The sequence below is a fragment of the Colletes gigas genome, unplaced genomic scaffold, assembly GCF_013123115.1.
Source record: "Colletes gigas isolate AHSC1104 unplaced genomic scaffold, ASM1312311v1 Colletes_gigas_Sc00002, whole genome shotgun sequence".
In the NCBI taxonomy this organism is placed as follows: Eukaryota; Metazoa; Arthropoda; class Insecta; order Hymenoptera; family Colletidae; genus Colletes; species Colletes gigas.
In genome coordinates, this window is record NW_025106631.1 from 322,796 (window position 1) to 350,658 (window position 27,863).

General features: G+C 35.2%; 5 protein-coding genes across 7 annotated transcripts; 4 read left to right on the forward strand and 1 right to left on the reverse strand.

The window, feature by feature from the left end:
- Positions 1 to 841: 841 nt before the first annotated feature.
- LOC122401489 (elongation factor 1-alpha) lies at positions 842 to 4,874 on the forward strand. Of its 2 annotated transcripts, none has more exons than XM_043403648.1 (5): positions 842 to 938; positions 2,341 to 2,515; positions 2,702 to 3,310; positions 3,519 to 3,794; positions 4,024 to 4,874. In XM_043403648.1, the coding sequence occupies exons 2-5, from the start codon at positions 2,372 to 2,374 to the stop codon at positions 4,378 to 4,380; spliced, it is 1,386 nt and encodes a 461-aa protein (XP_043259583.1). In that variant the 5' UTR covers positions 842 to 938; positions 2,341 to 2,371; the 3' UTR covers positions 4,381 to 4,874. The 2 variants fall into 2 exon arrangements, with proteins under 2 accessions (XP_043259583.1, XP_043259592.1); XM_043403657.1 differs by having other exon boundaries at positions 869 to 921.
- A 1,576-nt stretch (positions 4,875 to 6,450) lies between these two features.
- LOC122400113 (28S ribosomal protein S14, mitochondrial) lies at positions 6,451 to 7,345 on the forward strand. The gene is made up of 3 exons (XM_043401363.1): positions 6,451 to 6,756; positions 6,841 to 6,981; positions 7,075 to 7,345. The coding sequence occupies exons 1-3, from the start codon at positions 6,670 to 6,672 to the stop codon at positions 7,258 to 7,260; spliced, it is 414 nt and encodes a 137-aa protein (XP_043257298.1). The 5' UTR covers positions 6,451 to 6,669; the 3' UTR covers positions 7,261 to 7,345.
- Positions 7,346 to 7,494: 149 nt separating this feature from the next.
- LOC122400104 (transmembrane protein 231-like) lies at positions 7,495 to 10,256 on the forward strand. The gene is made up of 6 exons (XM_043401349.1): positions 7,495 to 7,609; positions 7,954 to 8,530; positions 8,695 to 8,858; positions 8,968 to 9,090; positions 9,163 to 9,370; positions 9,441 to 10,256. The coding sequence occupies exons 2-6, from the start codon at positions 8,392 to 8,394 to the stop codon at positions 9,701 to 9,703; spliced, it is 897 nt and encodes a 298-aa protein (XP_043257284.1). The 5' UTR covers positions 7,495 to 7,609; positions 7,954 to 8,391; the 3' UTR covers positions 9,704 to 10,256.
- A 508-nt stretch (positions 10,257 to 10,764) lies between these two features.
- Positions 10,765 to 14,540, forward strand: LOC122400057 (ubiquitin-conjugating enzyme E2Q-like protein 1). Its single transcript, XM_043401265.1, has 4 exons — positions 10,765 to 11,027; positions 11,493 to 11,781; positions 12,086 to 12,493; positions 12,989 to 14,540. The coding sequence occupies exons 2-4, from the start codon at positions 11,530 to 11,532 to the stop codon at positions 13,115 to 13,117; spliced, it is 789 nt and encodes a 262-aa protein (XP_043257200.1). The 5' UTR covers positions 10,765 to 11,027; positions 11,493 to 11,529; the 3' UTR covers positions 13,118 to 14,540.
- A 973-nt stretch (positions 14,541 to 15,513) lies between these two features.
- Positions 15,514 to 26,598, reverse strand: LOC122404421 (Y+L amino acid transporter 2). 2 transcript variants are annotated; one of them, XM_043408359.1, is made up of 9 exons: positions 26,559 to 26,598; positions 25,740 to 26,442; positions 21,950 to 22,168; positions 21,393 to 21,663; positions 20,648 to 20,771; positions 19,703 to 19,903; positions 18,561 to 18,710; positions 17,744 to 17,921; positions 15,514 to 17,631 (listed from the first exon to the last, which is right to left on the reverse strand). In XM_043408359.1, exons 2-9 carry the CDS (start codon positions 26,002 to 26,004, stop codon positions 17,570 to 17,572), a joined length of 1,470 nt encoding a protein of 489 aa, XP_043264294.1. In that variant the 5' UTR covers positions 26,005 to 26,442; positions 26,559 to 26,598; the 3' UTR covers positions 15,514 to 17,569. The 2 variants fall into 2 exon arrangements, with proteins under 2 accessions (XP_043264294.1, XP_043264295.1); XM_043408360.1 differs by lacking the exons at positions 25,740 to 26,442; positions 26,559 to 26,598 and adding an exon at positions 25,290 to 25,449.
- Between the last annotated feature and the right edge of the window lie 1,265 nt (positions 26,599 to 27,863).

Sequence of the window (27,863 nt, forward strand, 5' to 3'; positions counted from 1 at the left end):
AAAAATGTTTTAAATAAATTCGAGAAAATATTATATTTTCTATAAAAATGTTAAATAAAATTTGTCTCTACCTTCTCTGATAAAGAAGAGATTTGATGACATTTGTTTCATAACATAAAGTCAAACCATAACGTACAACATAGATGTTGTAATTGAAATAACGTTAGATAAATATTTGGATAAAATGCAAAATATTTCGCCGCGTAATGATCTTTATTCGTTGGATTGCATCGTAGCCATGCTGCATTAGCACCGGTACAAACGACTAGCATGATCGTATTGAACTCGGCTGCACCATCTTTGATCAAATATTTTGATGAAAAGTTAGTCTCGAAGGAAATCGAATGATACTTCGCATTATCGTTTAACATCTTAAAGTACAATGGATCCATGGTTGTAATATCGAGCCTGATGTTACGACGCACGAATGTATCTCCGATCATACAACTTAGCACTCTGTCTTTTTCGCGACTCCATGCTCACACAGATGCACACTTCTACGCCGCTTAGTATATATACATACATAAACACGTATGTATGTGCACAAGTTCGGCGCGCCTGATGTTGCTGCGTAACCGTAGCCTTGAATCCAGCGTTCCATTTATTAAAGACTCTAATTTTTGTATTCGTCGAAATCTACGATTCTATTAATCGCATTGTTAAAATAATAAAACAACCTTTCGGTTACTTAATGAAAAATATTAATAACGAAAAAAAGATAATAAATAATGTGGAAAGAAAGGGTTTATTGGCTCGTAAGTGATCGATATGGTGGAGGCGCTGGGTTCGAGACTATGGTCGGAAGCCGTATGCGCATGTCACTTCACTTGAACGATCTCTTTCTGTCGTGGCATCTGGAGGTGAGTGGTTGTTCGTGGCCTTAGCACAGGACTATAATCCGCTGATTTTCTTACCGAAAAGGTAGCATCGAACGTCAGGTACAGAATAAAACAGCAACGGAAATATCAGCGAATTGTGTTGTGACAACAGTTTCCCCGAAATATTGGTTTTTCCCGGTGAATTACAACGTTGGAAAAGAAGCGCATGGTCGATCCTCTGATATTAGCCGGCTGTTCAATTGCGGACCACATGCTGATCTTCGTAAAAGTCGTCCGATATATATTTCGAAAAAAGAACGTTGAATCTCGCGATTAATATTGTCGACCGCACGAAAAGATCCACGCGGAGAAAGTAAATTACGCTCCGCACTTGATTCTTTAAGCTTGAAAAGTTGAGAAAAGACAAATACCCGGATACAGTATGGCGGTCGCTTGTCAGAGTTGGATATTCGGTCACGAGTTCGTGCATAATTGGAGATATATTCGTAGTGTAAAACGTTCAATTGTGCGCTCTGCGACCACGCGAAAACATCGACAATAGTAGTTTTAATGTTGCAACTGTAGAGGTGTTGTAGATGATACTTCATCCTGAGTAACTGATCTATCCATACATGCATTACGAATCTGTTAGAAATTCTGTGAAACAACGACCTTGTGGGACGACTTGTCGCCGACAATGGAGTTTGCTCACCGATTTTCATTGTGACGAATTGTTATGCTGATCTTTTTTCTTAATTGTAAAAATGGTTATCTTCGTATCAAAGTGATAACAAGTGAACATTGTATTATTGAAAGTAATAAGTGATTAATTTCGAACCGTGTGGCATTTACTGCACATGATATTTACTTCAACATTCAATATGCTGTTGCATAATATTAATTAACATTTTTCTACAATATTTGCATTGAATATATGTTTGTTATGTTGATATTATTACTTTTTCTTCAACAATTTAAAAACAAATTTTCATTGTGAAAAGTAATTAATTTTGTTAATGCATTTTGTGAACGTAGGAATAATAGTATGTGTTTGGTTGATAGAATCTTGTAACTTCTGGCATAAATTTTAGATTAATGACTTTGAATATTTAAACAATAAAACAGCCTTTATATACATATATATAAAACACAATTATGCATAATATGGCATCATGCAATGGCACAGCGTCAAGGAAATCGCGGCAACGTTGCAATGTTCTCGCCATCTACAAAATGGCTGCCAGTTCCGTTCTCGAATATTCAGATATCGCCACGTGGACGTTAGGATGAACATGACTCCTTTTTTTCATTAAAACTTAATAATTTCTAGGTTTACTTGATTTTAATAAAAGTCAATTTTCTATAAAGTCGCGTAAACATTTTCTTACGTTTGTAAACTAAATTTGAAATATTAACTGGACGATGGTGCGTTCACGTAACTCCTTCAAATTGAAGAGACTTTTTAAATTATTTTTTTCAGTAATATAAAGGTGTAAATATTCAAACATTTTTGTTTCGTTAGAGTTAACCAGTAGTCTCGCCATAAATTCACCATGGGTAAGGAGAAGGTACATATTAATATTGTGGTGATCGGACACGTCGACTCTGGCAAGTCCACAACCACTGGTCATTTAATTTACAAATGCGGTGGTATTGACAAACGTACAATCGAGAAATTCGAAAAGGAAGCGCAAGAGGTAAATAATGGATATGGCCTGATGTATCTAACAAAGTAAAGAAAATTCTAGTATAAAATATCAATTCAGCGTCACTGATCACTTGATTTGTTTTGGTCCAGTGATGATCAAAAATCTAATTTATATTTAACAATAGAAATTTAGTGTAAAATTATTAAAAAATTAACGATTTCTATGGATTTTTAGATGGGTAAAGGATCTTTCAAATATGCGTGGGTATTGGACAAGTTGAAGGCTGAACGTGAACGTGGTATCACTATTGATATTGCCTTGTGGAAATTTGAAACCTCTAAATACTATGTTACTATTATTGATGCTCCTGGACACAGAGATTTCATCAAAAACATGATTACTGGTACTTCACAGGCTGATTGTGCCGTATTAATTGTTGCCGCTGGTACCGGTGAATTCGAAGCCGGTATTTCTAAAAATGGACAAACCCGTGAGCATGCTCTGCTCGCATTTACTCTTGGTGTAAAACAACTAATTGTTGGTGTTAACAAGATGGACTCTACCGAACCACCCTACTCCGAAGCCCGATTCGAAGAAATCAAGAAAGAAGTATCGTCCTACATTAAAAAAATTGGTTACAACCCTGCTGCCGTTGCATTTGTTCCAATTTCCGGTTGGCACGGAGATAACATGTTGGAAGTTTCTTCCAAAATGCCTTGGTTCAAGGGATGGACCGTCGAACGTAAAGAGAATAAAGCGGAAGGAAAATGCCTGATCGAAGCGCTTGATGCCATCCTTCCGCCTACAAGACCTACGGATAAGGCACTTCGTCTTCCACTACAGGTAAATTTCTCGACAAATTGCAATAACATTAGGTTTTTTTTATTGGTATCGAATGATGATAACACTTACAACAACTCATTCGCGGTTTCCACCGGAGGATTTTTTAATTCGCTGATGGTCGGAGGTGTCTGACTAAAATCAATTATTGTACAAAATTATTAATCCTTTGAAGAAACATACGATAACGTTGTGTCGAATTTAATTGTAGGACGTATACAAAATTGGTGGTATCGGAACAGTACCGGTTGGTCGTGTCGAGACTGGTGTACTAAAACCAGGAATGATCGTTACATTCGCTCCTACGGCTCTGACCACTGAAGTTAAGTCTGTTGAAATGCACCACGAAGCATTGCAAGAGGCTGTTCCTGGTGACAACGTTGGTTTCAATGTTAAAAACGTACCTGTAAAAGATTTGCGTCGTGGTTTCGTAGCCGGAGACTCTAAGAACAATCCGCCTAAAGGTGCTGAGAATTTCACTGCACAGGTATGCGTACAAATTAATATTACAAATTGTGGGCAAATTTAACTATAGATCATAATTGGCATAATGATGAGAACTCGTGCATTTCATTCGCGGTTTTCACCGGAAGATTATTTAATCCAATGACGGCTTAAGAACGTCTGAATGCCAATATAAATTATGGATGTTTAATTTTTGTAAAACATTATCTGGAAAAACGTTTAATCTCGTATTCTTGCTCTCTGCTGTACAGGTAATTGTGCTGAACCATCCGGGTCAAATCAGCAATGGATATACTCCAGTGTTGGATTGCCACACTGCTCATATCGCGTGTAAATTCGCTGAAATTCGAGAGAAGTGTGACCGTCGTACTGGAAAAACCACCGAAGAGAATCCGAAAGCTATTAAATCTGGAGACGCTGCCATTGTTGTGCTCGTTCCGAGCAAGCCCATGTGCGTTGAGGCTTTCCAAGAATTTCCACCTTTAGGACGTTTTGCTGTTCGTGACATGCGTCAAACTGTGGCTGTCGGTGTCATCAAGGCTGTCAATTTCAAGGATGCTACTGGCAAAGTCACCAGGGCTGCCGAGAGGGCCCAGAGAAGGAAATAACTAGTTTCCGTACACGTGTATCGCCAGATGATCGTCGGCGTATAGTAGCTGAAGTAGTTGACCTTCTTTTTTCACGTTTTTCGCGCGAGGACAGCGTTATGTTTTTATTGCCTTCGCAAACTACAATATTTTCTACAAACTCGCAACCAATGAACAAGAATAACAGAATTGATAAGGAATCGCGACGACTGGCTTTTCATGTGCGTGAAATTTCACATTCGCCACATTTTTTCGACATTCGCGTATTTCGTTTATCAAAGTGGTTGCTTCGACATTTCTCTCATCGTAAAGAATTCCGTAGGAAAGGTCAGTTGACCAAACGATGCGAGGAACAAGCAACCTCTATTTTCGTTTCCACGAATTCCGTGAAAAAAGAAAGTAAACTACAAGAACTACTTTTAACATCTGTTTCACAACAACATCAACAGACTTCATAATTTAGCTCGGCTTAATTATATTTTCTAATTATACGGAAATAAATCCTATATCTGCGATATTCGAGAAACATTTCATTTTTTTTGTTGTCGTTATTACTAATTAGTCATTGCCATCCTTATCGTAAAACTCTTCGTATTTCCGATGTTACTTAATATTTTTATATTTACTCGAGTTGAAAAAAAGAAATTTATTATAATTGACATTTCATTTTTCCATCGTGAATCAAACTTTTGTCGATGCAACAAAACTAAATTTAGAGGGGGGAAAAAGATTGGTAGTTTCAGTGCAGATTTAGATCGGAAAATGGGACCTGTTTTTTATTACTTTTCGATTACCGGATTAGGTAAGGAATTGAATTGTTGAAGATATATACACAAAACATTTTTCTACGAAATATTTCTTTACAAGGATTTACCTTGCATTTTCACACGCGTCCTATATTGAAAGGAAGTATGTGCGAAAATACGATTGCTCTGCAATCCTTCAGCACTTTTAGCCCGCGATTCTCCTACAATTGAGATTGGTTAATAACGGTTTTCTGTACATACATATAAATAACAGTAATAACGAATGAAAGTGAATGAAGGAGCTACGGAAACAGTTATTGATTCATTCTTCTACCGTTCAACTTCCTATTTCTCCTAGCATAAAATTGAGCAAATTTTTTAATCACTTCTATACGTCATTTACGATACAAGAACGGTTTTTTAAACGAATATCTAGACTAGCGAAACCATGGACGAAACCTAGACTACGACGAATCGAAAATTACTCGTCCATAGATAAATTTGCTCAACTTTACCTCCCAATTATTTTTCTCTAGTACTCAAAATAATATCTAATTGAATATTTTTAATGTAATTGCTTAAACGTTCATAAACTCAAAATATTTCAAAATTAATAAATGTACTGTTTCAAGAAAATAAATGTTTTTAAATACTGTGGGCTTGGACTTCTGGTTAATCCGAAAATATATATACGCTACTGTGATAAAAAAAAAAAAAAACACGATCCTCTCAATCACACATTATTTCTAAGGTAACCGTTAATAAAACGAACAACCGGAAATCTTAAACGCTACAGTTTCTATCATTGCGTGTATAATTTGCAAAAATGCTCGGTATTACAGTTTTCGTTAACTGCAAAAGTGTTTTAAATATTTCAAGTAATAGAAACTGTGCATAAAATTGATGAGATGTTTAACACAATAATATCTAAACTCCGTGGTTTGCCTAGTCTGATTTCTGACGAGCGTATTTATGTTACAATTCTGTTCATATAATAGGTCATTATTTGTTACGTACAAACGAAGTATATTGTAAATAAATATACTTAAATATTTTAGAGATAACCGAACAAGGTCGAAAACATTAATAAAATAGATCACTAAACATTTTTATTAATTTGCAATCATTGTCGCTGTACGCAATTTTGAAAAAAAAGCGAAATATTCCTATGAAACAGTAGCACGTAGAAAATGTTTGTGATTTTTAAATTTTGTTAAGTATATTATTCTCATAGTTGTACTCCTACTAATTGTGAGAGTTGTTACAAGTTAAAGAGGAATGATCGTGAAATATTAGTGAATTTTAAGATTGTAATACCGTGGAACACTTTTTCTATGAAATTTTCCAATAGATAAATTAGTGAACATATATAATAATCTTTGCGAAAGATTAATCGTCTAAAAAAGACCACAGAAAAGTACATGCATATATACAAAACTTATAAATGTAATCGATATTCTTTACGTATTTCTATGATGCACGACTTCGCAGCACAAATCAAAGAAGAGAGTCTGTTCAACAGACCTTAGTATACATGGTCTAAGGAACAGATGGTTTATCAAACATGGCTACCATAGCAAATAATTTGTTAAGATTTTCAAATTTTCTTTCGAAAGGTACAAATTTAACGGTGTTTGGTTTAAGTACAAATGTAAGTAATAATAAAATATACGTATAGATTCTATGATTTACAGTTAACAAATTTGACTTAAATGTTAACTAACTCGCCCTTTAGTATCAACAAGTGCGTAATAAATTTCTTGGTCGATGGATGATTCGTGACATGAAACGAAGAAAGGTAGCGGAAGAGTATGGACCTGAACGACTTCGATTGGTAGCCATGAAAAGAAATAATATTTTACCACGTGAAATTATAGTACGTCTATTTAACCAAAGTTAACCTCAAAATATCATAGTTTAATTATTCGGTGATCGTTATTGATCGAACTAAAAAGTTTTACTCGTACAGGAAGCTGTTGGTCAACAAATAGACGAAACAATTCCACGTCAATCGGCCAAGAAACAATTAACAACACGCTGTGTAATAACATCTCGACCGCGTGGTGTTGTTCGCAGATGGAGATTGTCAAGAATTGTATTCCGTGATTTAGCAGATTACAATAAATTAGCTGGCATTCAACGCGCTATATGGTAAAATATTATTTTAATAGTCTGTTAAAATCTATATAATCTTTAATGTAAAGAAACAAAAGTATTGAGTAAATTGATAAAATAATAAACAGAAGTGTATATATAATCTTTCTCTTATAACTTTGTTAGAATGAATTTTTATATTACCCTAAGAAGGATATTAGTTTGAATAATGACCAGTATTTTATTTTATAGGGTCCACACTATAGTCTTAAATTCTAAAAGTTTATAATTTAATCGTAGGAAAATAGTAATTAGTGAATAATCAAGCTGTGATTCGATTAATCGAAATGGCGGGAAAGGATACTAGCTGTCGTTTTGTCGCACACTGTATTTCCGTTTCCTTCTGGTCGGTGAATTTTTCATTAGGTCGCGTGAAAACGGAAGCGAAGGCGGGAGGTATGAACGTACGGACACCAGTCAACAGGCAACAAAAGGGTTTATTTTAGCAAACAGAACGATCGAACGTGTAACAAATAACGAACAGCGAATAACAATGATTTCGTGGCCCGTGGCGAACTCGGAATAAATCGACCGCGGTTTTCGCGTAATGACCTGGCCCGCTACGAATAAAAACCGAACGATTAACGATTGCGGAAAACTACCAGACACGGCAACCGTTTTTTACCATTGGCTCCAAAGTCAGCGTAAAAAGAGGGCGCGGCTGTAACTCCTGCTTCCGGTTCCGTGGCCACAGGTGTTCTCTCTGTCCTTGTTATATTGCTCCCTTTATTTTTATCGCATATTATTGCTCTCTCTTCCTATACTAGTAGTTAGAATCCTCATTCATAGAAGGCAGCACATTTTCCCCCGATTATTTTAGGTAACGCTGAACGACTAAAACCGAAACTGATTTTTTACGGGATCGATATTTCTAGACACCCTTTAGCGCTGTAATTAGCGAAATTTATTCATAAATAATGAATTCGAATTTTAATTAAAGTAAAGGAAAATTAAATACTCTGTTTACAAGACAAAGATGTAGAACAAGTGATATTTACTTGGTAAAAAGTCAAATGTCAGTTTATGTTACAAATATGAGCGCGCTTATTTTCGAGTTAAAATATTCGTTGCATTTCCTGCGACATTGATCAAAACTCTATTTCGATGATTGTTGTCAAGGCAACGCGCCATAATGGCCATCTTTGAAATATTTTCATGCTCCGTCAATTATAAATATAAAAGTAATATATGCTCCCTAAGTTTCCTCGTCGTGTTACTTTTTGTAACACTGTCGTTGCTTACACCATTTTTCATTATTTATAACGCGGGAGGTATGTATTCCTAGTATTTTATCGTTTTCATTTGTTTATGTTCTTTTTGTAATTTTTTAAATAATAACAGTATTAATAACGGTATTACTCTGGTATAAGAATATTATATATTTTAAGCATGGTTGTTTATTTGTTTCATATTATTATTAATGTTTAACTTTCAGGATTCTCTTTGAAAAATCGTGTATATGCAGAAACACCCAATGTATTGTTCACTTATAAATATCTACTGTTAGCTTACAGGGATTATAACATTAATCCAATAATTTGCTCGACGTTCACATCGTACAAAAATAATAAAATTACAGATGACTGCATATTAGTAAAGGTCTTTTCATTATACGAGTATAATATTTAAGTACGACTCTATAGAATTGATATCTATGCGTGTTAATTATTTTATGATAATCCTTAATATTTCATAATTATTGTTTTAGGTGCAAGAGATAGATACAAATAACGATGGTAAAAAGGATATTTTAAAATTCGAGGCCCATTTCTATACAGATAAACCGATCAAGTCTCTTAAGCTTTTACTTTTCTTTAATTTTAGACTAAAGGTAAATTTAAGTTATTATTTGGTCTTTTTTTCTTTGTAAAATATTGATATAGCTATTACTGATTTGTTGTAGCATTTGTTTAAGGTAACTGTAGAATCTATTGCTGTGTTTAATCATGTATTAAACGAAGAGATTCAAAGCGTACAGTTTTCTGGAGATTTAACCTTGGAGCAGAAAGGTCTTTTTAATAACGAAGGTTTACATGAAACGTATAATCACAGTATAGAAATGGCCGATTATTCGCTAGAAGAATTACTTATGAAAAATGCTAACAGAAAACGTTTGTATCGTCTCTTTATATTTCTTTCCAAAATTAGAAGAGATTGTTAAATTCGAACATCTTACTTTAGTTTCAGCAAAAATCAACAACGAATACGTAACGAGTCAAGTCGGTTATTCGAACAAAGATGCGGTAATTGTCCGCGGAGAGATAATCTATCAGGGACATTTAATTTATTATCAACCTAGTATCTGGGAAGAATTAAAATGGGCTTGGGTTCAATATTTATCATGCTTTCTCATCTTTCATTACGTAACGAAACAAATTTTGGTCTTTTTATTTTCGAATCGGTATTTGAACTGTTATGTCGTGGTCCCATGGAGAAGTAAATAGTTTGTAAAGATATTGTACAGGCAAAGACATGCATATCGTATAGATGAAGGTACAGATATCCGTATATTTAACTGTAAAAATTTACTTATCATTCTCAAGACACGTTAATACGGTCACTCGGTAACAATCTATAACATGCAATCTAATGTCACTCAACATTAGATAACGTAAACGGGATCGATATTAACTTGTTAAATTTGTATGGACTAGGCAGGGCCGCAGTTTCTGCAAATTTTATACGCCTTATTCGTTCCTTTAAAAACTAAATATGTTGAAAGAAAAATACAAACCAGACCCGAAGTAATTACAAAGAGATTGTTCGACCGATGGCTAGGATTAACAAAGTTTGCTTGTAATTTATTAGTCGTAGAGTAAGTGTTTAATTCAAGTCCGAATCAATTACGCACGACGTCGATTAAATTATTTTGAACTTAATATTTTGTAACGAACATTACTATGTAAGATTATAATGATTCTAACAAAGAAAATGTACAACTTTTCTTCGTTATTAAACAGTAATCGTAGAGAATGCATACAGCAATAGCAACATTGCTGGTTGGAAGGTGCAAAATTATTTATCCTAACAATAGGGTCACTAATTGGCAAACTACTTTCAAAGTGCCCCTTCCACTAAATCCACTAAAAAAAACAATAAAAATTTCAGAAATAAAATCGGTGGTTTTTATCAATTAGGATATATATTCGTATCGTTACATACATTGCTAATAAATATTTATTAGTTCTGTAGCTTTCCTGATCGATGGATTCCGTAAATCTAGTATCAGATACACGATCGAAAAAGTACTCGAAACGTTTCTTGTAACTCGTGAAGTTGGGCAAATTTTATTCTCGAATAACAAATAAAAATATTAGATCTGCTCGTAAACTAGCTTTTGCCCACGGTTTTGCTGGCCTGAATATTAATTTGAAATATTAATTTCTAAATGAATTTATGAACCAAAGATACGTACAAGTTAGTTTACGAATCAATATAAAATTTGTATTCGGTTATTCGTGAATAAAATTTACGTCTACGTGTTAACTAATGTTTTGTGGACGAAAGGTATTTGTTCGTAAGACGGCCCTGGTAAACGAAGGTAGCAACCCTTTCCGAACTACGCGCTCGAGCAGTTCAATGAGGGTGGAGACTGCGCCGTGTTCTATCGTGTCTTTCGTCTCCCGTATCCTTGCATCTGATACAGTTTTTCCTCCGAGTTATTTATTCTTCGAAAAACAAAGTGTTATATGTTAACGACATTAAAATGTTTTGCAAGCAATTGGATGTCTCTTCGTGGAGGAAGCCTTGATCTTTGTACGAAAAAGGGTGAGCAACGCAGTGTAAAAATAATACTAAACAGCTGCGGATGCTGCTGTGACGTTTACCGGACCTTTATGCAGCTTTTCTCAGACGTTTCTTTCGTAACGATAACATTTACCATATTTACAATCTCCCGGCATTTAACAAACATTTCGTCCATAAAATATAATATTTTCCCGATTTGTATAATAACAATCGTTAAAATTCCGTTTTCAGAATGAAAATAACAATATAGATAATGATATCGATAACGTTTAAGATGATTAAGATTTCGGAATAGCGAATTTTAATCGTGTAAAATAGTTCTTTATCTAAAACAATGTATCCGTGTTTGATTTAAAAATCGCTGCGATTTAGTAAAATAAATTTCCTTTTTTTTTGCGAGCATTGTATGTACGGACAAATTTAAATTAATTTAAATATTATTCAGGGGTTAACAGATTTTAATAAAATTTAACGGGTTAATTTAAGATTGTAAATACAGAGCGTTAAAAGTAGCCGCCAAGCCATGTCTACGAGATCAAAGGAGAAGGTCGTAGCCGCTTTTCGGAAAATCTTCCGAACCTCTGAGAAAATTTCCGACCAGGAAGCAGCGAGCAGTTCAACGAGTTCTCCGTCGAGAAGGCTTCTAAGTCGACATCATCGTCCCGACGCAGTCACACCGTCCGACGGCGTGTCGACCGAAAATTCAGACGCCAGCAACTCCAACTACGGAAGTTGCTTCTTTAAATCAAAGAAAACCGCCGGCAGCACCGCTCAGGTATCTTTCAAGCAGGCGTTTCGATACTAACGCTGATTATAGTCACCCGTTAAAATTTATCAAACTACATAATTCTGAACGTCGAACAAGATCACTGACCCTTAACTCGTCAAAATACACGTCTGCGTACATACTTGTGCATAAAGTACAATTTCTAGAGTACGAATCATTGTGCAATATCTATCAGTCGGATAGTTTCTTTACTTTCTACTGCTACTAATTCTGAGAACGCAAAGGGTTAAAAAGTATGTATATTTCGATCGTATTAACCTGAAACGGAATTGTAATTCTGAATCCATTGTAGGGCGCTGTTGTAGTACCGGACAAGAGGGTTCGTCTACGTCGACTAATGAAGGAACTCAGCGAAATTCAAAGGACGCAACACCGGCTCGAATCGACCTTCACCGCGGAGTTGGTCAACGACAATTTGTTCGAGTGGCACGTGAAACTGCAAAAAATCGATCCGGAAAGCGAACTAGCAGCAGACATGAGGGAGCTCAATATACCTTACATACTTCTACACGTCGTATTCCCGGAGAATTTTCCGTTCGCCCCTCCTTTTATGCGTGTCATTTCACCTCGAATCGAGAGAGGATTCGTGATGGAAGGCGGCGCTATCTGTATGGAACTCCTCACACCCAGAGGATGGACCAGCGCGTATACCATCGAAGCCGTCATCACGCAATTTGCTGCTAGCATCGTTAAAGGCCAGGTGAAATGATTTTAACTTTTCTTACGTACATACTGACTCGATACAATTACAATTGCTTTTTGGTCTTTACGACTATCACGATTCTGCATTTCTTACTGTTAACCGAGACGAAGAAAATGATGGTTTAAACATTAATCAAGCCTCGAATGCTCCCTACTCTTTTCTTGAGGTTATAGAGCCAAGTTGAACCTATCTTTTCGGGAGATAGCTCGTTTTAACGACGTTACAGGCTGCAATACAACCTGGAACGTCGTTTCCAGCAGATTATAGTATCTAACCACCTGCACTGGCGGTCGCAGGCCGGTTTTATCGCGTACAAACATAGTTATTAGAAATTGTTTCGTTACTCTGATCTGGTCGATCAGTTTAACAACACCTTGTACTAACAAGTCTAAGCACAATTTATGCAACTATATTACGATCAATCGTATCGATGCTCGAATAACTGTTTAATCAACGTCTTTAAAAATCTGCTAAACGCGTTCAATCTTTCAGGGTCGTGTTGCGAGGAAACCAAAAGCGAACAAAGAATTCAATAGGCGCTCTGCCGAAGAATCCTTCAGAAGTCTGGTGAAGACTCATGAAAAATACGGTTGGGTCACGCCACCGCTTGCCGAGGGTTGATCGTTCCAAACTCGTTAAAAGAACGAAAAACACGATTGCTATTTGCAGAAATAAACCGCTACATGCAGGTTTTTAGTCTGTGAACTATATTGGTTTCATAATATATATATATATATATATATATACATACATACATATATATATATATATTTTTTTTATGGACCGTGAAATTGCAGCATGATCTCGTTACGATTTCGCGGTGCTTGTACGACAAATATACTGCACGATAGTTGAGAGGGGAACGGAAAGCGATAGTGAAATTTATAAATGGTTCTAGACGTTTGTCAATTCGGTTGAAACAATAGTGATAATGTTTACGATTGTTTGGTCATTAAACCATTAGTGGCTTTTGTTTAAGTTTCGTATTAAATCGATCGTCGTGAAATTGCCACTATTTTTGTTACACATATGTATACATAGTATATGAATAGCGAACCTTTTGGACTGACAAGCCATTTTTTAATCCTTATACAAAGAGCTAAAAATAATATATAAACATTTCTGTTGATGTATTATGAGATTTCTATCTTTTAACCCTTAATTCTTTCTCATTTAAGAATGGAAATAGTTAATGTTAGAGAAAAAAAAAAACAAGAATTTTATGGAACATAATTATATCTAAAGATAGAATGATTCTGTGAATGTAAGTCACAAATTTGATTATGCTATTAATTGAGATAAACTACGTTATGATAAAAAAAAAAAAAAAAAAACATACAAATATAAAAATGTAATACAACGATGGTGTAAACCAACAGAAGCAGATTTTCAATATACAGGGTTTTCCGAGGAGGAGGATTATAGACTTTCAGGGTATATGTATAGTAGTCGCTAAACAAAGTAAAAAATGCTTTGTCAATGTAGTATTAAAAAAAAAGAAGCCTAGTCAGAGATGTAAGGGATTTTTAATTTTGGCAACATAGGTGACTTCTTCGGCAGTAGGATAAATGTTATAATATTACACAGTAAATAAATAAATTAACAATCGTATTTAATTAATATTATAACGAATAATTATTGTAATAGTATAAGTATTTTTTTGCTCTGACAAATAAAATATGTCTATCAATTAATTCGAACGGTGCCGGGAAATTTTGAAAGCACGTATGTGGAAATAAAAGATAGACACAGAATATTTTTCGTAGACATCAAATTATAGTAATATAATTTTATATTTAGAAATGATATATATATATATATATATATAATAAACAGCAGTAAGTAAGTCACTAATATGTTACTATAATCAAAAATCGCATTTAAATCTGACTAAATATATTTTACTCGATTTAGCGAGTATTACGTGCCATCAAAGTCTCTAACCTTCTATTCAAATAGTCTACCAGGAAGCATGCAATCTTCAAATATAACATTTTATTTGTTTATTGAAACACTCGACCTCATTAAAAATCTAACGCCACGGAAACCCATAATACATATTTATATTACGATAGTTAATATTTGCGAGGATAGTAGAATTAACTTTATTCCTTGTTTTGCAGGCGATGTCTAACATGCCTACGATACAACAAATTTGAAATTACAATTATGTTACTTCAGTCGTATTAATATGTAAAACATCTTGTATTTATTATATAGTATTGCAAATATATATTGCAGTCTTTATTTGATACTTTGTATTTATTAGCACTTTTGTCAAAAAAGTAAAAAGTTACCCAATAAAACTTTCATTTATAACTTACCATTTTTATTCGAACTTGTTTCGAAACTGTCGTAAAAAATTAATTAAATGAGAAATTTGTTTCGTCGATACATTATTTATTATGTTTATCGCTACAATATTTATTGCTTATACTACTCTCACCTTTGCACACGTTTCCTATTAACATTTTATACTTTCTTCGTCGTACTTTATTTGCAAGTTATTCTTTTTATCATTGCAAATTATTAACTTCTGATAAGTTCAATATATAAATCTACAAAGTGATCTCATTTCGTGAATTAATATATGCTCAATTAATAACAAAATTCTGTATTTCATTCGCTGGTTTTACTCTACTCTCCCCTACTTACTCTAAAAATATGGTGTAAAAAATACAGCTGAATTTATTCTAGTCCTTAATAAACTTATTATACAGGTTTAATCGTCAGTTAGTTACATGTTCTTTTTAATCAAATATGTAACATCGATTAAATTTAAACGCAACTATATTTATATTTAAAATATAAATATATTAACTAAATTGGTAATTAACTGTTTTACAGCATTAAATTTGGTTTAAAAAAAGTATACAGATTTAATAACATATCCCGAATAAAAGTGTAGGTAGTCGCTTCAAGAAATCTTTGGTAATAAATTCTTTGTTTGCACGACACATAAGGCACATTATCAGTCGTTGTTTTTATGAATATACGATCATTGCAATTTATTTTTCCTCGATGTTAATACAAAAGATAATCCAGAGTAAGACTAATGGTTTTTTAATGCTATTAAACCAATCAAATATTCCATTAATTATTAGTTATTGTCCAAATTAAATGCAAGCATTGCGATGATACGAATTTAACAATATACAGCTAGAAATATTCAACGTAGTTATACACAATATAAAATATTACAACTTGACACTACTTGTTTACGTTGTATAAAATATTAATTATCTCTTAATACAATATGTAAGACACTATTTCGTTTTCCTATTTTTAAATGCACAATTTGACCAGATATGTCATACAGTAAGAAAAATAAAATTGCGAACTAAATGAATTTCGCAAACGAACAAAGAATATTTTTCCTTATACTTTAAAATGAGAGAAAAATGTTTTCTCACAAAGGTCAGATTTCTGTGAAATATCGAACAATACAATTCTATTATTTCTCACTTGGATATTCTATAAATAATTTACCGATAAATATAATTTAAAATAAAAATATGGCAGATAAAAGGGATATACAAATTACTATTAGTAGTTTGTCAACGATGTCGGTAGTAATTAGCTATAAAACAAAGCAATCTATCGATACATAAATTGTGATAAATAATTGATAATTGCTCGTATTGTATATACAATTAAATAGCATAAATATGTAGGACTACATTTTTATATTACAATATTATGTGCGTTCAATTGATCAATTTGTCATCGCTATAATTACCATTATCAAACACAATTATTCATAAACAAATAAAATTAAGATAATCGTGCATAAAAGTTTCCTAAAAGTATCATTACGATTTAAATAGCTCTGTGTGCGTTATTAATTTTGCTCATTACCGATTAATTACAACCATAATACTTATTTAAAACATATTTGGCTAATCCATACAACTCGTGAAAAGAGACAAAGGAAGTTTAGGTATTTTGTTAAGACCTTTTTGTGCCTCCTTAAGAATTTCATTATTCGGTTATATTTATATTATAGTTTAGAGACAACCTTATTGGCTATAAAGATTCGATGAACACAATCTGATAGGAATTAAGAGGTAATTTTTATAGAATTAAATGTAGACGATATCTTGTAATTATTCTACACAATTCTCACGACTAAAAATTAGTAGAAAATTATTGTATATGATAGAAGGCTCTGGTAATTGACACGGTCAATGTAAATTTTACATACAGTCGGACATACAAATCCACAAACATCCATCTACATATACATAACATAGTATGAAATACCAAAGTAAGGATGCATGCTATTATAGGACTGTTTATGTTTGCAATAGAGCACCAACGAAACACGTATGACACGAACAATTTCTGTACACTTTAGTATACTTGTATGTAGATTTACTCGTTACTGGTTGTACGCGATATAGAGCGAGTGTAAAAAGTATTCGCGCAAATAAATTCTGAGATTTGTATAGCTCCGTTTGTTAATAAATTTTCATACAACAAACAATTTGTACACGTTTCTAAAAATGTTTCGAATAAATGTGTCGCGTCGATTATAGCTGAAGATGTTCAATTTATTCCCGTTCATAAAAATTCCAATTCCAATAAGTATTTGTATACTTTTTTTTTATTTGGAAAAAAATCTTTTCAATTAAGAAATAAATGTTATTTCCCGAAACAAGCAGTATTTAAATTTACTATTAATTAACATAAATATGCGAGTTCATTTTATATAAAATTTATTTTAGACGTTTCCAGAAATGTGCACAAATCTTTTTATTAAAATTTACGAATGAGCGGAACTATAGAAATACTTTTAATTCTCAGTGTAGATAGATCGTGTATAAAAATGCGGTTCACTTACCGTCGCATGATTCGTTCGTTTCTACATTCCGCGTGAAGCAGCAACAGATTTCATTGGAATGTTGTAGCCAGCTCAGTCGAGACCAGATGATTACTTTTCTCAACGATAAAGTGTAATTATCGTCTGGCATTAGAATTTACAAGCAATCGAGTCGATGGACCGAACGCAGCACACATTCATACTATGCAAATTTCGTATAAAAATGTACATTGGCATATGGCATTTCGTTATCAATCATTTTTCTCTTCTTGCACGCACATGAATAGTTTCGCGCACATCATGTTAAAATCATCTGTAACAGAAAGAACGAAAAACCTGTTATCCGTACAATCCGAAATAGATTATTTTTCGAGCAACTACGAAAATTAATTTTAACACGAAGTCTTTAAATAGACGTTACTTACGAGACGTCCTTACGAGCCATTTAGGTTTCCTTTTCCAGTGAATAAAGATCCAGTATACAGGAAAGCCAGATAAAATAATTATCACTCCCACGCCAACCTCCCATGGCGATACGTAGCAGGGAAGCGTTACCAGAAAAGCACATATTATAAAAAATATAATAGGTAAGACGATCGAGACCTGTAATTACACGAGAAAAAAAAAAAAGAATGTTTTTTTTTTTAACACTACATCCAACAATTCAGTTTTCATGAAACAAGAAACGAGTTCTTCTTTGTCCTCGAGTATAATTTGTTTTACAAATTTTTCAAGACTCTCGAGGATACCGATATAAACAGTTTTGTAAGAACAGCAATTTTTTTATGGAATAATAAAATTAAATTGCTACAAAGTACACGTGTACAAAAGATACATACTTGAACTTGAATTGCTCACGATGATATCGCTACTTCAAACAACTACATACTCTTTCGTTTATCGATGTTTACTTGTTGATTATTCTAGACATTATCTAGTTCCAAAACTCATGGGAATACAAAAGATATGATAACATTTCTAACGGTATCGACGCAAATGTTGAAAAATATTTTCAAATTAATATAGCAGAACGTCGATTCCTCGAATAATCGATTCGGGAAAACCAAAGTAGCGAATATGTAATAAAATAATTATGAAAAAAGTCAATCAATATTTCCAACGCTTTGGCAGTATAGATCATCTTGATTTTGAATTCTGATAGTTTCGATTTCACGCGTTGCGGTGAAATTAAAAAAAAAAAACGATTGCAGAGCGACGGAGAAGGTAAAATTTTTTACGTACCTTTATTGGTCGTTCGCGATCGGGACTTTTGTAGCGAAGCCAGAGGAGACCAGACACGGAGAGCGTGGTGAATAGTGCCTCAACGAAGCTGACATAATTGATTAGCACATAGACATCCTCTATGATCAGAAGTGCCAGGGTGATAATGCACTAGAAACGGAAATTATAGTTTAACGCTTCAGCTCGAGTTCGAGTACAAGAGTGAAATAAAAATTCAACTGTAAATTTGTTGTTGTTGTTTTTTTTTTTAATTACGTCGAGGTCTTCGGCCGTGAAACACGCGTGTGTTTTACGAATACATAGCGAACGTGAAAATTCGTTGATTTTAATATTGTTAGGCTTTACGACGAATCGGACTCGTAATTGCGCGACAAGCGTTTGATATAATTTAAAATTTGAATAATCGAGTTACTCGTGCTTCAAAAGGCTGCCATTATCGATCATCAAAGAGACCGTTAACGGAATGAAAGATCCAATTTATTGCTCTCAATTAGCAAACCGCAAATCAAGATGACGGTGAATAGATCACGTTATGCACATAATGATCGTATAATGTTCGTTTCTCGCTCGAGTTCTTAGTATTTCCCAAAGAAAAAAAAGATGTCTTCGAGAAGAATGAGCACCGATCTATATCGTCGAACGCTTCCAATGTCGAAAAGTAATACATATCTTGTTGTACTTAATACAAACACTTCTCGTGATAAATGTATTATCGTTGTTTGTTTGATCCAAATATGTCAATCAATGACAGCGTTATCTGTTATCTCGTACACTTCTAACTGAAACGCAGAGAAAGTTCACAAGTTTTCTACAAACACGAGATAAATTCGCCTTCAACCTGGATTTTTTTCGAGTATTTTTCTAAACTTGCAGTCCGCGCGTATCATCGAGAGTTTCAAAATACGATCGATCGTTCGTTGGATAGAAAAATCAGACATCGTGACTCGCTGTTTGCTTAATTGCGCACGCTACCAGTGATATATACATTATTTAGCTGTGTATAGTAATTCGCAATTTTGTATACAAGTAAAAACAGATTACAACATAGAGAATGGAAACTTTTACATACATCTGATGGTTGAATTCTCAACCCTTGCGTATCGTTGGTGATATAGGACGAAAACGCATGAGAAGACACTTACGAGGAAGATGAGCGACGGCATCGGTGTCAAGTTTCGAACATTGATGAGGGAAATTGCGGATGGTAAGTGGCCGTTGCGCGCACCTACGAAAAACAATCGCGACGATGCGAAAATCGCACCGTTGAGCGCACCAAACGTCGAACAGGCCACGAAGAATGGCATTATCCACGACATCACGCCCAATAATTTGTCGCCGAAAGTCTGCAAATAAAACGATCCTCGTGTACGAAAGATAAAACTGTTTAAATTGTTACAATATTCGTTTGCAATGTTACTCGATCGACTATTGCCCGCTCGTTCGTGTCTCGAATACAGTCAAACGAGACAAGACACGTTGTGGCGAACAAAGCGAGACGTTTATTCAACGCCTTTCAAAGCCAGTAGATGTACTTTTGTAATTTTAGTATGTTTCTTTTAAACAACGAACGTGAAACGTCATTTTACACGAAACAACTAAAATGTGACTTACACCGCTGTATGGCTATCGTGAGACGGAGACCATTTTATGGCGTCGTGAATTCGCTGTTTGGACTTTAGACAAGTTGCCAGGCCAGTTTTATTTGGGAAAGAAAATCATTTTCAGCGACGAGGCTCATTTCTAGCTCAATGGGTTTGCGAACAAACAGAATTCTCGCATCTGGGGACCTTAAGGACAACATTACTCGTGTTATTGGCGAAACAGAGTCCTCAGTTATGCGAGAATTGTCATAAAACATCGAATCTCTCGGATACAAGCTACCAAACGAAGCCGTGGAGGATATTCAAACGATATTGTTTTCCATACTCAGTGGCATCGAATGTACTTTACGTTTAAACAAAGATTTTCACAATACTTCGCATACAACTTATTTTATACAGGATAAATCGAACACGAATTTATCCAGATACGAGATTATTTAAATAAGAAATTTATCTGAATATTCATAAAGATGTACAAAAACTTACGACAGCGACAGCGTCCGATGAAAGAATTTCATCTTGCGTTAACACCACGAAGTAGGCAACGTTCGCTAGGACATAAATCACGGTCACCAGGGGTAACGATATACAAATTGCCTTCGGAAGATTCCTGGAAAAATAATAATTAAACGTCGCACACGATTCATACGCAATAATTCACGTATTCAAAGTCAAATCTTTATCAAAATTTTCAATGGCGTCGAAAAATAAATAGTACAAGATTTAATCGTAAAATGACAAAATGAAACAACGCGAAATTTACTTAGATACGCGAATATGTTATCCCCGGCTTAAATATAGCTCTGTAACTGCATAAAGATCCTTCACCGAGGCACCACTTTTATCCCGATTTAAATATAGCCTTCTTCTTCGAGTTCGCGGACGTCTTTGTTTCGGACAAGATGCAAAAGTTCGATCTACTTAAATCCTTTTCTTTCTTACGCGTACGCGTACGCGTGAGAACACAGTGTGAGTCAGAAAGCGAGAGAGAGAAATATAAATGGTAAAAATGGAAAAAAAATTTTGGAACCAAGGGTTAAAAATAATGATAAAAAAAAAAAAGAAATTTCCGTTCTCAGATTGCACGTGAGAAGAGTTAAGAGAAAATTGTTCCGCTAGCTATGTCTCATAAAATCGGTAGTTTAAGGATCATTTCGAACGGTATTTTTTCCCCATGATATCAGATTTTGAATACAAATATTAACGAGCGTAATTATTGAACGATAATTACTTGTACGGGTCTTGCAATTCCTCGGTAACAAAATTTAGGTAATTCCAGCCCGAATACGAAAACAATCCCGAATAAATGGCTAAAGCGATATATCCAGGTTGTGTGCTGGTCCCGTCCATAGGATGACGGAAATTCTCTGCGTGGCCCATGCAAAGCCACCAGAGTCCAGCGATCATGATAATCAACAGCGCGAAGATTTTAGTCCCGGTAAAGATGTCTTGCACTCTGGTGGCCCATTTCACGTTGTAACAGTTGATGGCAGTCAATATACCTGCGAGGAATAATTTCATTATCTTATCTCGACTCGACGTTGATTCTTTACGCGATACAAGATCTACGTTAATTATTAAATTTCCATGATCGACGAACGAAAGACGGACGTTGCTCGAAACACTTGGCGTCGTCCCCGTGGATCTCTGACACAGGTTTTCCATTCCTTTTACAGATCGTGTCCACCGTTTTGCAAATAAAACATTCGTTCGAGTTCTAAAAATTTTCTAATCTTGCTAATTGTTTCGAGCAATATATTCGAACCGATCTTTAAGTACATATCTTACAGGTAATAACAGCTGCGAGTAAACGAACTGCTGCGTACGGGGGCACGCAACCTGGCCAGACTGGTTGTAAAATGTATTGTGCGAAAGTTAAGGCTGTAATTGCGTTTCCGGTTGGAACTAGGATGAACAATGCTACCCAAAGGTACAGGAACGCTGGTAAAGGTCCAAAAGCGTCGCTTATGTACGCGTAATCGCCTCCAGATTTTGGAATCATAGTACCTGAAAATTATTATCATAATTCTGACTATTTCCGATAAATAAGTCCGGAATAAACGGTCCATCGATTCGCGTAAATTTTACTTTACTTTTTATTTGCCTGTATCGTAAGGAAAACACAAAAATTATTTACGCGCGACGGTATCTTGCAGAATCAATAATCAGTTAATATGAGGAAACACACAGTGCACAAACTGTTTCTATTTTTAAAAATTCCAACGACAAGATAACGGTCGTATTTATTTTAACGAAACATACTTTTACCGCTTTAAGATACACGCGACAGTAGACAATTCGATAAGTGTGTTCTTGATAAGATTATAAAGAAGAAAGTTCGAACGCAATAAAAGGGTTAACAGGGTTCAACGAGACGTTTTCTGTCCACAAGTTCCACGAGAAGAAGGCACAGCGTGTTTACATCCCCACTGTTGCTTGCAGCCCGCTGATTGGCTGTCGCCGATCTTCGTCACCGTTCTTGACCAATGCTTGTGAGTCAGCGGAGTGCAACAGGAGCGGGGAAGTAAAGATGCTGCGCCTTCTTCTCGTGGACGCACGGTAGAACCGGCGGAATTATATACAATTAGTTGCGTCGGTAAATTAATAAAGCATCGTTTGACCTTTTTCTAGAGCTCAAAGATCAGGTCAGATTGACTGCGTCGCTGCGATACGGTTTAATTCTATTAAACCGTCTCTCGCGGGAACTAAGCCATGCGTGCATATGTCATTACGACAACTCGATTATTTTGTAACTAACGTAGATAGATCGCGGTTCGTAAAGGCGTTAAATGATTCAGTGACGTCGGTGAACGGCAACGAGGTCCTTTGTGGAAACAAGCCGTGGCAGGAAAAATCGCGAGAACCCCCCCACGAACCGAGCCATAAACGGAGAAAGAATGCATCGTAGAGCCGAGATTTCATACGCGACCGCGTGTTGGTCGTAATTAGGCAGCACGAGCGGACGACCAATAAGAAACGTAGCCAGATAATCGACGGCGAGATCGAAGAACGCGTGCATGTATACGCGCTCGGTTCCTTCTTCTCGCATCGAAAGGACGAGCGACTATCGTAAAATCAATAAACCGAGGAAACAAAAATATACGTTTTACCGACAGAGGAGTGACAAATGGCGAAAAAACCCAGCAGATCGCGCCCTAACAAAAATTCCATAAATAGAAACCTATTATGCTTGACCCTGCAAGTTTCTATTGCAGTTATATAAGTGTATTTTTGTGCCTATGTCTACGGGTTCGGTCCTGTAAGCTGAGATCTATTTATTCGATAAAAACAATGCAATTATAGTCGACCCTAAATCTGCAAAGTGCCAGAACTCGCAAGGAAAAGATGTGGAAAATGATTTTTAATCGACAGTAATTAAACATCGTAGTATATTTACATCTAATGCAAGAAAACTCTGAAGAGCTATTAAACAGACCTTTTAAATATTCATAGACTAAAAAAACGATTAATGTTGGTGGTTAACAGAAGTTCTTTCGATGATTCAAGGTTTAAATATTCAAAAAAAAAACGGACTATTGAGGCGTCCATCAGCCCCCTAATATAGCCTTAATCAAATATAGTTATGATACCGACAACCTGTAGTCGCCCCTGTATATATTGTATACATATATATAATCTAATTATAAGCTCCATGATTAATTTTAAATTTCACTAATATGTAAGTCACCGACCAAAGATTATTATGCTATTGTACTTTCATAAAGAAATTAAAATATTTTAATAAACATCAGGTACTTGTTAAAGAATTCTTAATTATCAAATAAATTGAAAAATAAATAGATAATAAATATATAAAATATGACTTTGTCGGACTAAATTAATGCACTGTTTGATGCAGTTCAACATTACGGACATATAAATGCCATTCGACGTCCAATCCGTTTTCCCGCTTTATTATTCTGGCTGAATTTTCATACCACGACCTCCATAAACTATTATTGATATACGACTTTCGAACTTGCGTCGATGTTAACTTTTAACATTGACGGAAAAATGTATCTGTCGTAAGTAAACTAAGAAGCCCACACGATTGTTAAAAGTAAATCTTCTACCGATAATGTATTTAATATTTATTATAATTATCAATATTTAACTCGTGATAAAATACGAATCTACTTCCAAATATTTTTATGACCGCGTTAACTGATATATATTTTATCTGATTTCTGTATCCTGCTGTAAACAATACTAACTCTCGTTATCTCGTCCACGAAGTCTAATATTAATACAAAGTAAATGCAAATTTATAATCTTCAATTAGTAACATGTTTTGCATGATATATATACATGTGTGCGTAAGTTATCTTATGTCAGATTATAAACAGGAAAATGCAAACTTCGTATACAATGTAATGCTATTAGAATTTGCTATTTTCTCTACTTCGAACGAAAGAATTTGTGCAGAAAATGTATTCGAATTAGATTCTAACGATAAGCTCTAAAGATATTTCAGTCCACGGAAGAAAAGTGTTCTGCACTACCTGCTACGGATATCGAAACGATAACATATAATCAGAACGAGTTTACAGCAGTAAAGCAGTTACGAGTACAAAACAAAAAGCTTACACAAAGGAAAAGTAACAAATACATTCGTTCGGGACAAACTTTGTTCGAGTTAGTAAAACAAAAGCTTTCAATTTCTTAATACCGGAGTACCTGAGTCGCCTAACGAAGGATGATGATGCAAGAGTCGAAAGGTCTGTCTTCAGACACATGGCATTGCAAATATAAAATATCGAAACATTGATAAATGGCATACTCGTATCTTTTATTTAAACTTACTGAAAAAAAACACACGTATCGCAATAAGCACGATAATATTCATTAGAGTGCGCGGTAAGCGTGGTAGTAAACTTTGTAATAAACTTTTATTTGATTGTTTGTTTGAATTTAACCGTTTGAGTGCCACGGAGCGATTTTGCGCATCTCCTCTGTCTCTCGAACAGTGCCAGCGCTCTAGGCTGCGAAACCGTAGTGAAAATAGTAATAGTGAATATTTTAATAGTGAAAATTTTACTGTACATACCTTTTATATATGCAATAAAATATTTAAATTATATTCTTATATTATATGACGCAACCCAGACGCCGATAAATCTGTACTTACGCTCAGAAAGATGGCAGAACAACAATGAATTGAAACAATTACAGCTACTGTATAAATCTGAAAACAGCGCAATAGCGCTCCTTGGCATTCTTGGAGAGGGAATAAGACAAGCGCTATCGCGCCGCTTGGCACTTTTGGACGGGAAAACAGCAAAGACACGTGGCACTCAAACGGTTAAGCAAGTGCAACGTTATTTACGTAATTGTATACGACTTTGATATATGTTTTATACTTCCAAAAATAAATATCACTTAATTAGTATTCATATTAGTCGATTGATAGAATCGTCGGATTCAATTGTCTCTATGAAACAAGAAATTGTTCGATACTTTCTCACGAACTTCCATTCGTTTCCTGATGAAAGAACACAAACGAGACCGTACGCTAATTATAAATTAAACGTTCGTGTCATTTGCCGCTTGAAACAGCTGGTTCGTTTCTAACACTCACCTAGTTCCGCGTAACATAATGCGCCAATGAGCGACAACAGTCCAGAAAAGATCCAGACGATCAGAGCCTGACCCACGCTTCCACTGTTCTTTAAAACACCCTTCGGCGAAACGAAGATCCCGGCACCGACGATGATGCCGACGATGATCGCTACACCGTCCCACAGTCCGAGTTCTTTTTTCAGCTTCACAGTCTCGTCGTCATTGTCGGTGATTCTCAAGCTCTTCAAGACCTGCTTCTCGGCCGGTGCAACTTTGTCCGGCATCGTGTCCCGTCTTCCGGCTCTCGAAAATTACTGCTCGTTAGATAATTTCTTGTTAACAGTCGAAACGGCACTGAGCGACGCGATCATACCGCGGTGCCCGAACACGCTCGATACACGTGTGAAATAACGCAGAGAGAGAAACGAAATGCACGCACACAAACAATACCGGCTTTGACCGCGTGGCGTCGTTTACTCGGCGGATACACGTGCGCGACTGCGGTCCACTCTGTAATACCGAAAGTGGCGCCGTCTCTCGGCGATCATAATTCACAGTGGACGTTGCGCGGAAGTTAGCGCGGGCTTGTTTACCGTTATACATACACCATATACGCGTCACACGCTTCGCCCTTTTCATTGAATTCCCAATCAGCTGATACCCTATTTATTCCTATAGAAGCGCGGGAACTTGCACTCTCCAAACAGCAACTCGTGCATACGCTAGAAGAACACAACAATATACACCTAGCGATACACGAAACTATCCGAACGCTTGCATTTATAATGAAACACGTATGTTAGTTAAACCGAACCATTTGACATAATACGATACATACAGTTAGGGACAAAAAGATAAGACATCCTATGTTCCTTCATGTTTCGCTATATTAGCCGACGAAAATGTACATTTTATAAAATCAGCTACATTCTGCGTACCTACGGGAGTAAATATATCGAAGATTACACGTGATACTTATTTCTAAGAAATTCTGTAGAAGAAAACGTAGATACTGCTGTCCCCGAATAATTTCTATCAACTAAATCGACAAAATTTGCTAACTGCTATCGTCGAAATAGTAAAGGACAAAAAGACAAGATGACAATAATAAGGGAAAAAAATTATTGGAAAAACGGTGAATTCCGATTGTATATAATATTTATATTTTTCCCTCAAAAAATCGTACTAAATATTAACACGATGATTTAATCAATAAATTGTAACAGTGTCAACCGAGGCAAATGTAACCATAAATATATTCGTTATCCAAATTAGCATATTAAAAATATCACGTTTACAACAGAACTAAAAACCATTAACGTGTATCTACGCAATATTACAGTCTTCCGCGTGACTAAAAATTCTAATAAATTCCACCTCGGGTTCCCGCGTGGACGTGCGTTTGTATTTATATTTCTCTAATCGGAATGTTTTCACTGCGCTATATTGTGCACATTATAGCAATTATGCAACCACTCGAAACGTGTTGAAAAACCGCGTTCGAGCGCACGCCTTCCCGATCAGCCTGTTCATAGAGCTTGTACTTTGAATTGGTAACATTTGTCCCCCCGTTGTCACGTGCAACGAAAAAGAAACAAAATAATGAACACAGGTTTTGTTTCGCGCAACTGCACCGTATGTTAACGCCGCCCATACTGTGTGCTAATGCATCGCATCGAAACGCTGGGAACGATACATTGCATTAGCGTCGGCTCTGCCTCGAGTGGAAACGAAATTTTGCAAATTCCATTCAAATATAACGAACTATTAACAGAAATATTTGTTATCTCGAACAAAATTTATTTAAACGTTCGATGACTAGAAAAACGAGTCAAATATACTAAATCACGGTACCAAAAAATTCCCTTAGAATTATTTATGGATAAATGTTCCAGAATACCTTTTACCATATTCTTTTATCATACGTTGTGTTTAATTTTTAAGTCATCTATAACGTCGAGTACTTTTAACAATTCCTTTCAGTATTACTGTGATCACAGTCGTCGATATTTTGTTGTATACGAATTTCGTAGTCTACACCAGTGTCTACGTCCGTTGTGGTAAGTGCTATACACTTCCTTTCGTTTTTCTTCATTAATGAAATATAAAAATTCAAAATTCGAACCTTGGAACAAACGATTTT

What these genes read in the sequence shown, in the direction of transcription:
- LOC122401489 (XM_043403648.1), top strand. Translation starts at nt 2,372, where the DNA reads ATGGGTAAGGAGAAGGTACATATTAATATTGTGGTGATCGGACACGTC. An exon ending in TCGAAAAGGAAGCGCAAGAG is followed by an intron (nt 2,516 to 2,701) that starts GTAAATAATGGA and finishes ATGGATTTTTAG; the next exon opens with ATGGGTAAAGGATCTTTCAA. An exon ending in CACTTCGTCTTCCACTACAG is followed by an intron (nt 3,311 to 3,518) that starts GTAAATTTCTCG and finishes ATTTAATTGTAG; the next exon opens with GACGTATACAAAATTGGTGG.
- LOC122400113 (XM_043401363.1), top strand. Translation starts at nt 6,670, where the DNA reads ATGGCTACCATAGCAAATAATTTGTTAAGATTTTCAAATTTTCTTTCG. An exon ending in TGTTTGGTTTAAGTACAAAT is followed by an intron (nt 6,757 to 6,840) that starts GTAAGTAATAAT and finishes CTCGCCCTTTAG; the next exon opens with TATCAACAAGTGCGTAATAA. An exon ending in TTTTACCACGTGAAATTATA is followed by an intron (nt 6,982 to 7,074) that starts GTACGTCTATTT and finishes TTACTCGTACAG; the next exon opens with GAAGCTGTTGGTCAACAAAT.
- LOC122400104 (XM_043401349.1), top strand. Translation starts at nt 8,392, where the DNA reads ATGGCCATCTTTGAAATATTTTCATGCTCCGTCAATTATAAATATAAA. An exon ending in TCTTTAATTTTAGACTAAAG is followed by an intron (nt 9,091 to 9,162) that starts GTAAATTTAAGT and finishes GATTTGTTGTAG; the next exon opens with CATTTGTTTAAGGTAACTGT. An exon ending in GAAAAATGCTAACAGAAAAC is followed by an intron (nt 9,371 to 9,440) that starts GTTTGTATCGTC and finishes ATCTTACTTTAG; the next exon opens with TTTCAGCAAAAATCAACAAC.
- LOC122400057 (XM_043401265.1), top strand. Translation starts at nt 11,530, where the DNA reads ATGTCTACGAGATCAAAGGAGAAGGTCGTAGCCGCTTTTCGGAAAATC. An exon ending in CCGCCGGCAGCACCGCTCAG is followed by an intron (nt 11,782 to 12,085) that starts GTATCTTTCAAG and finishes AATCCATTGTAG; the next exon opens with GGCGCTGTTGTAGTACCGGA. An exon ending in CTAGCATCGTTAAAGGCCAG is followed by an intron (nt 12,494 to 12,988) that starts GTGAAATGATTT and finishes TCAATCTTTCAG; the next exon opens with GGTCGTGTTGCGAGGAAACC.
- LOC122404421 (XM_043408359.1), bottom strand. Translation starts at nt 26,004, where the DNA reads ATGCCGGACAAAGTTGCACCGGCCGAGAAGCAGGTCTTGAAGAGCTTG. An exon ending in GAATTGCAAGACCCGTACAA is followed by an intron (nt 20,772 to 21,392) that starts GTAATTATCGTT and finishes TTATTTTTCCAG; the next exon opens with GAATCTTCCGAAGGCAATTT. An exon ending in ATGGCTCGTAAGGACGTCTC is followed by an intron (nt 17,632 to 17,743) that starts GTAAGTAACGTC and finishes TTTCTGTTACAG; the next exon opens with ATGATTTTAACATGATGTGC.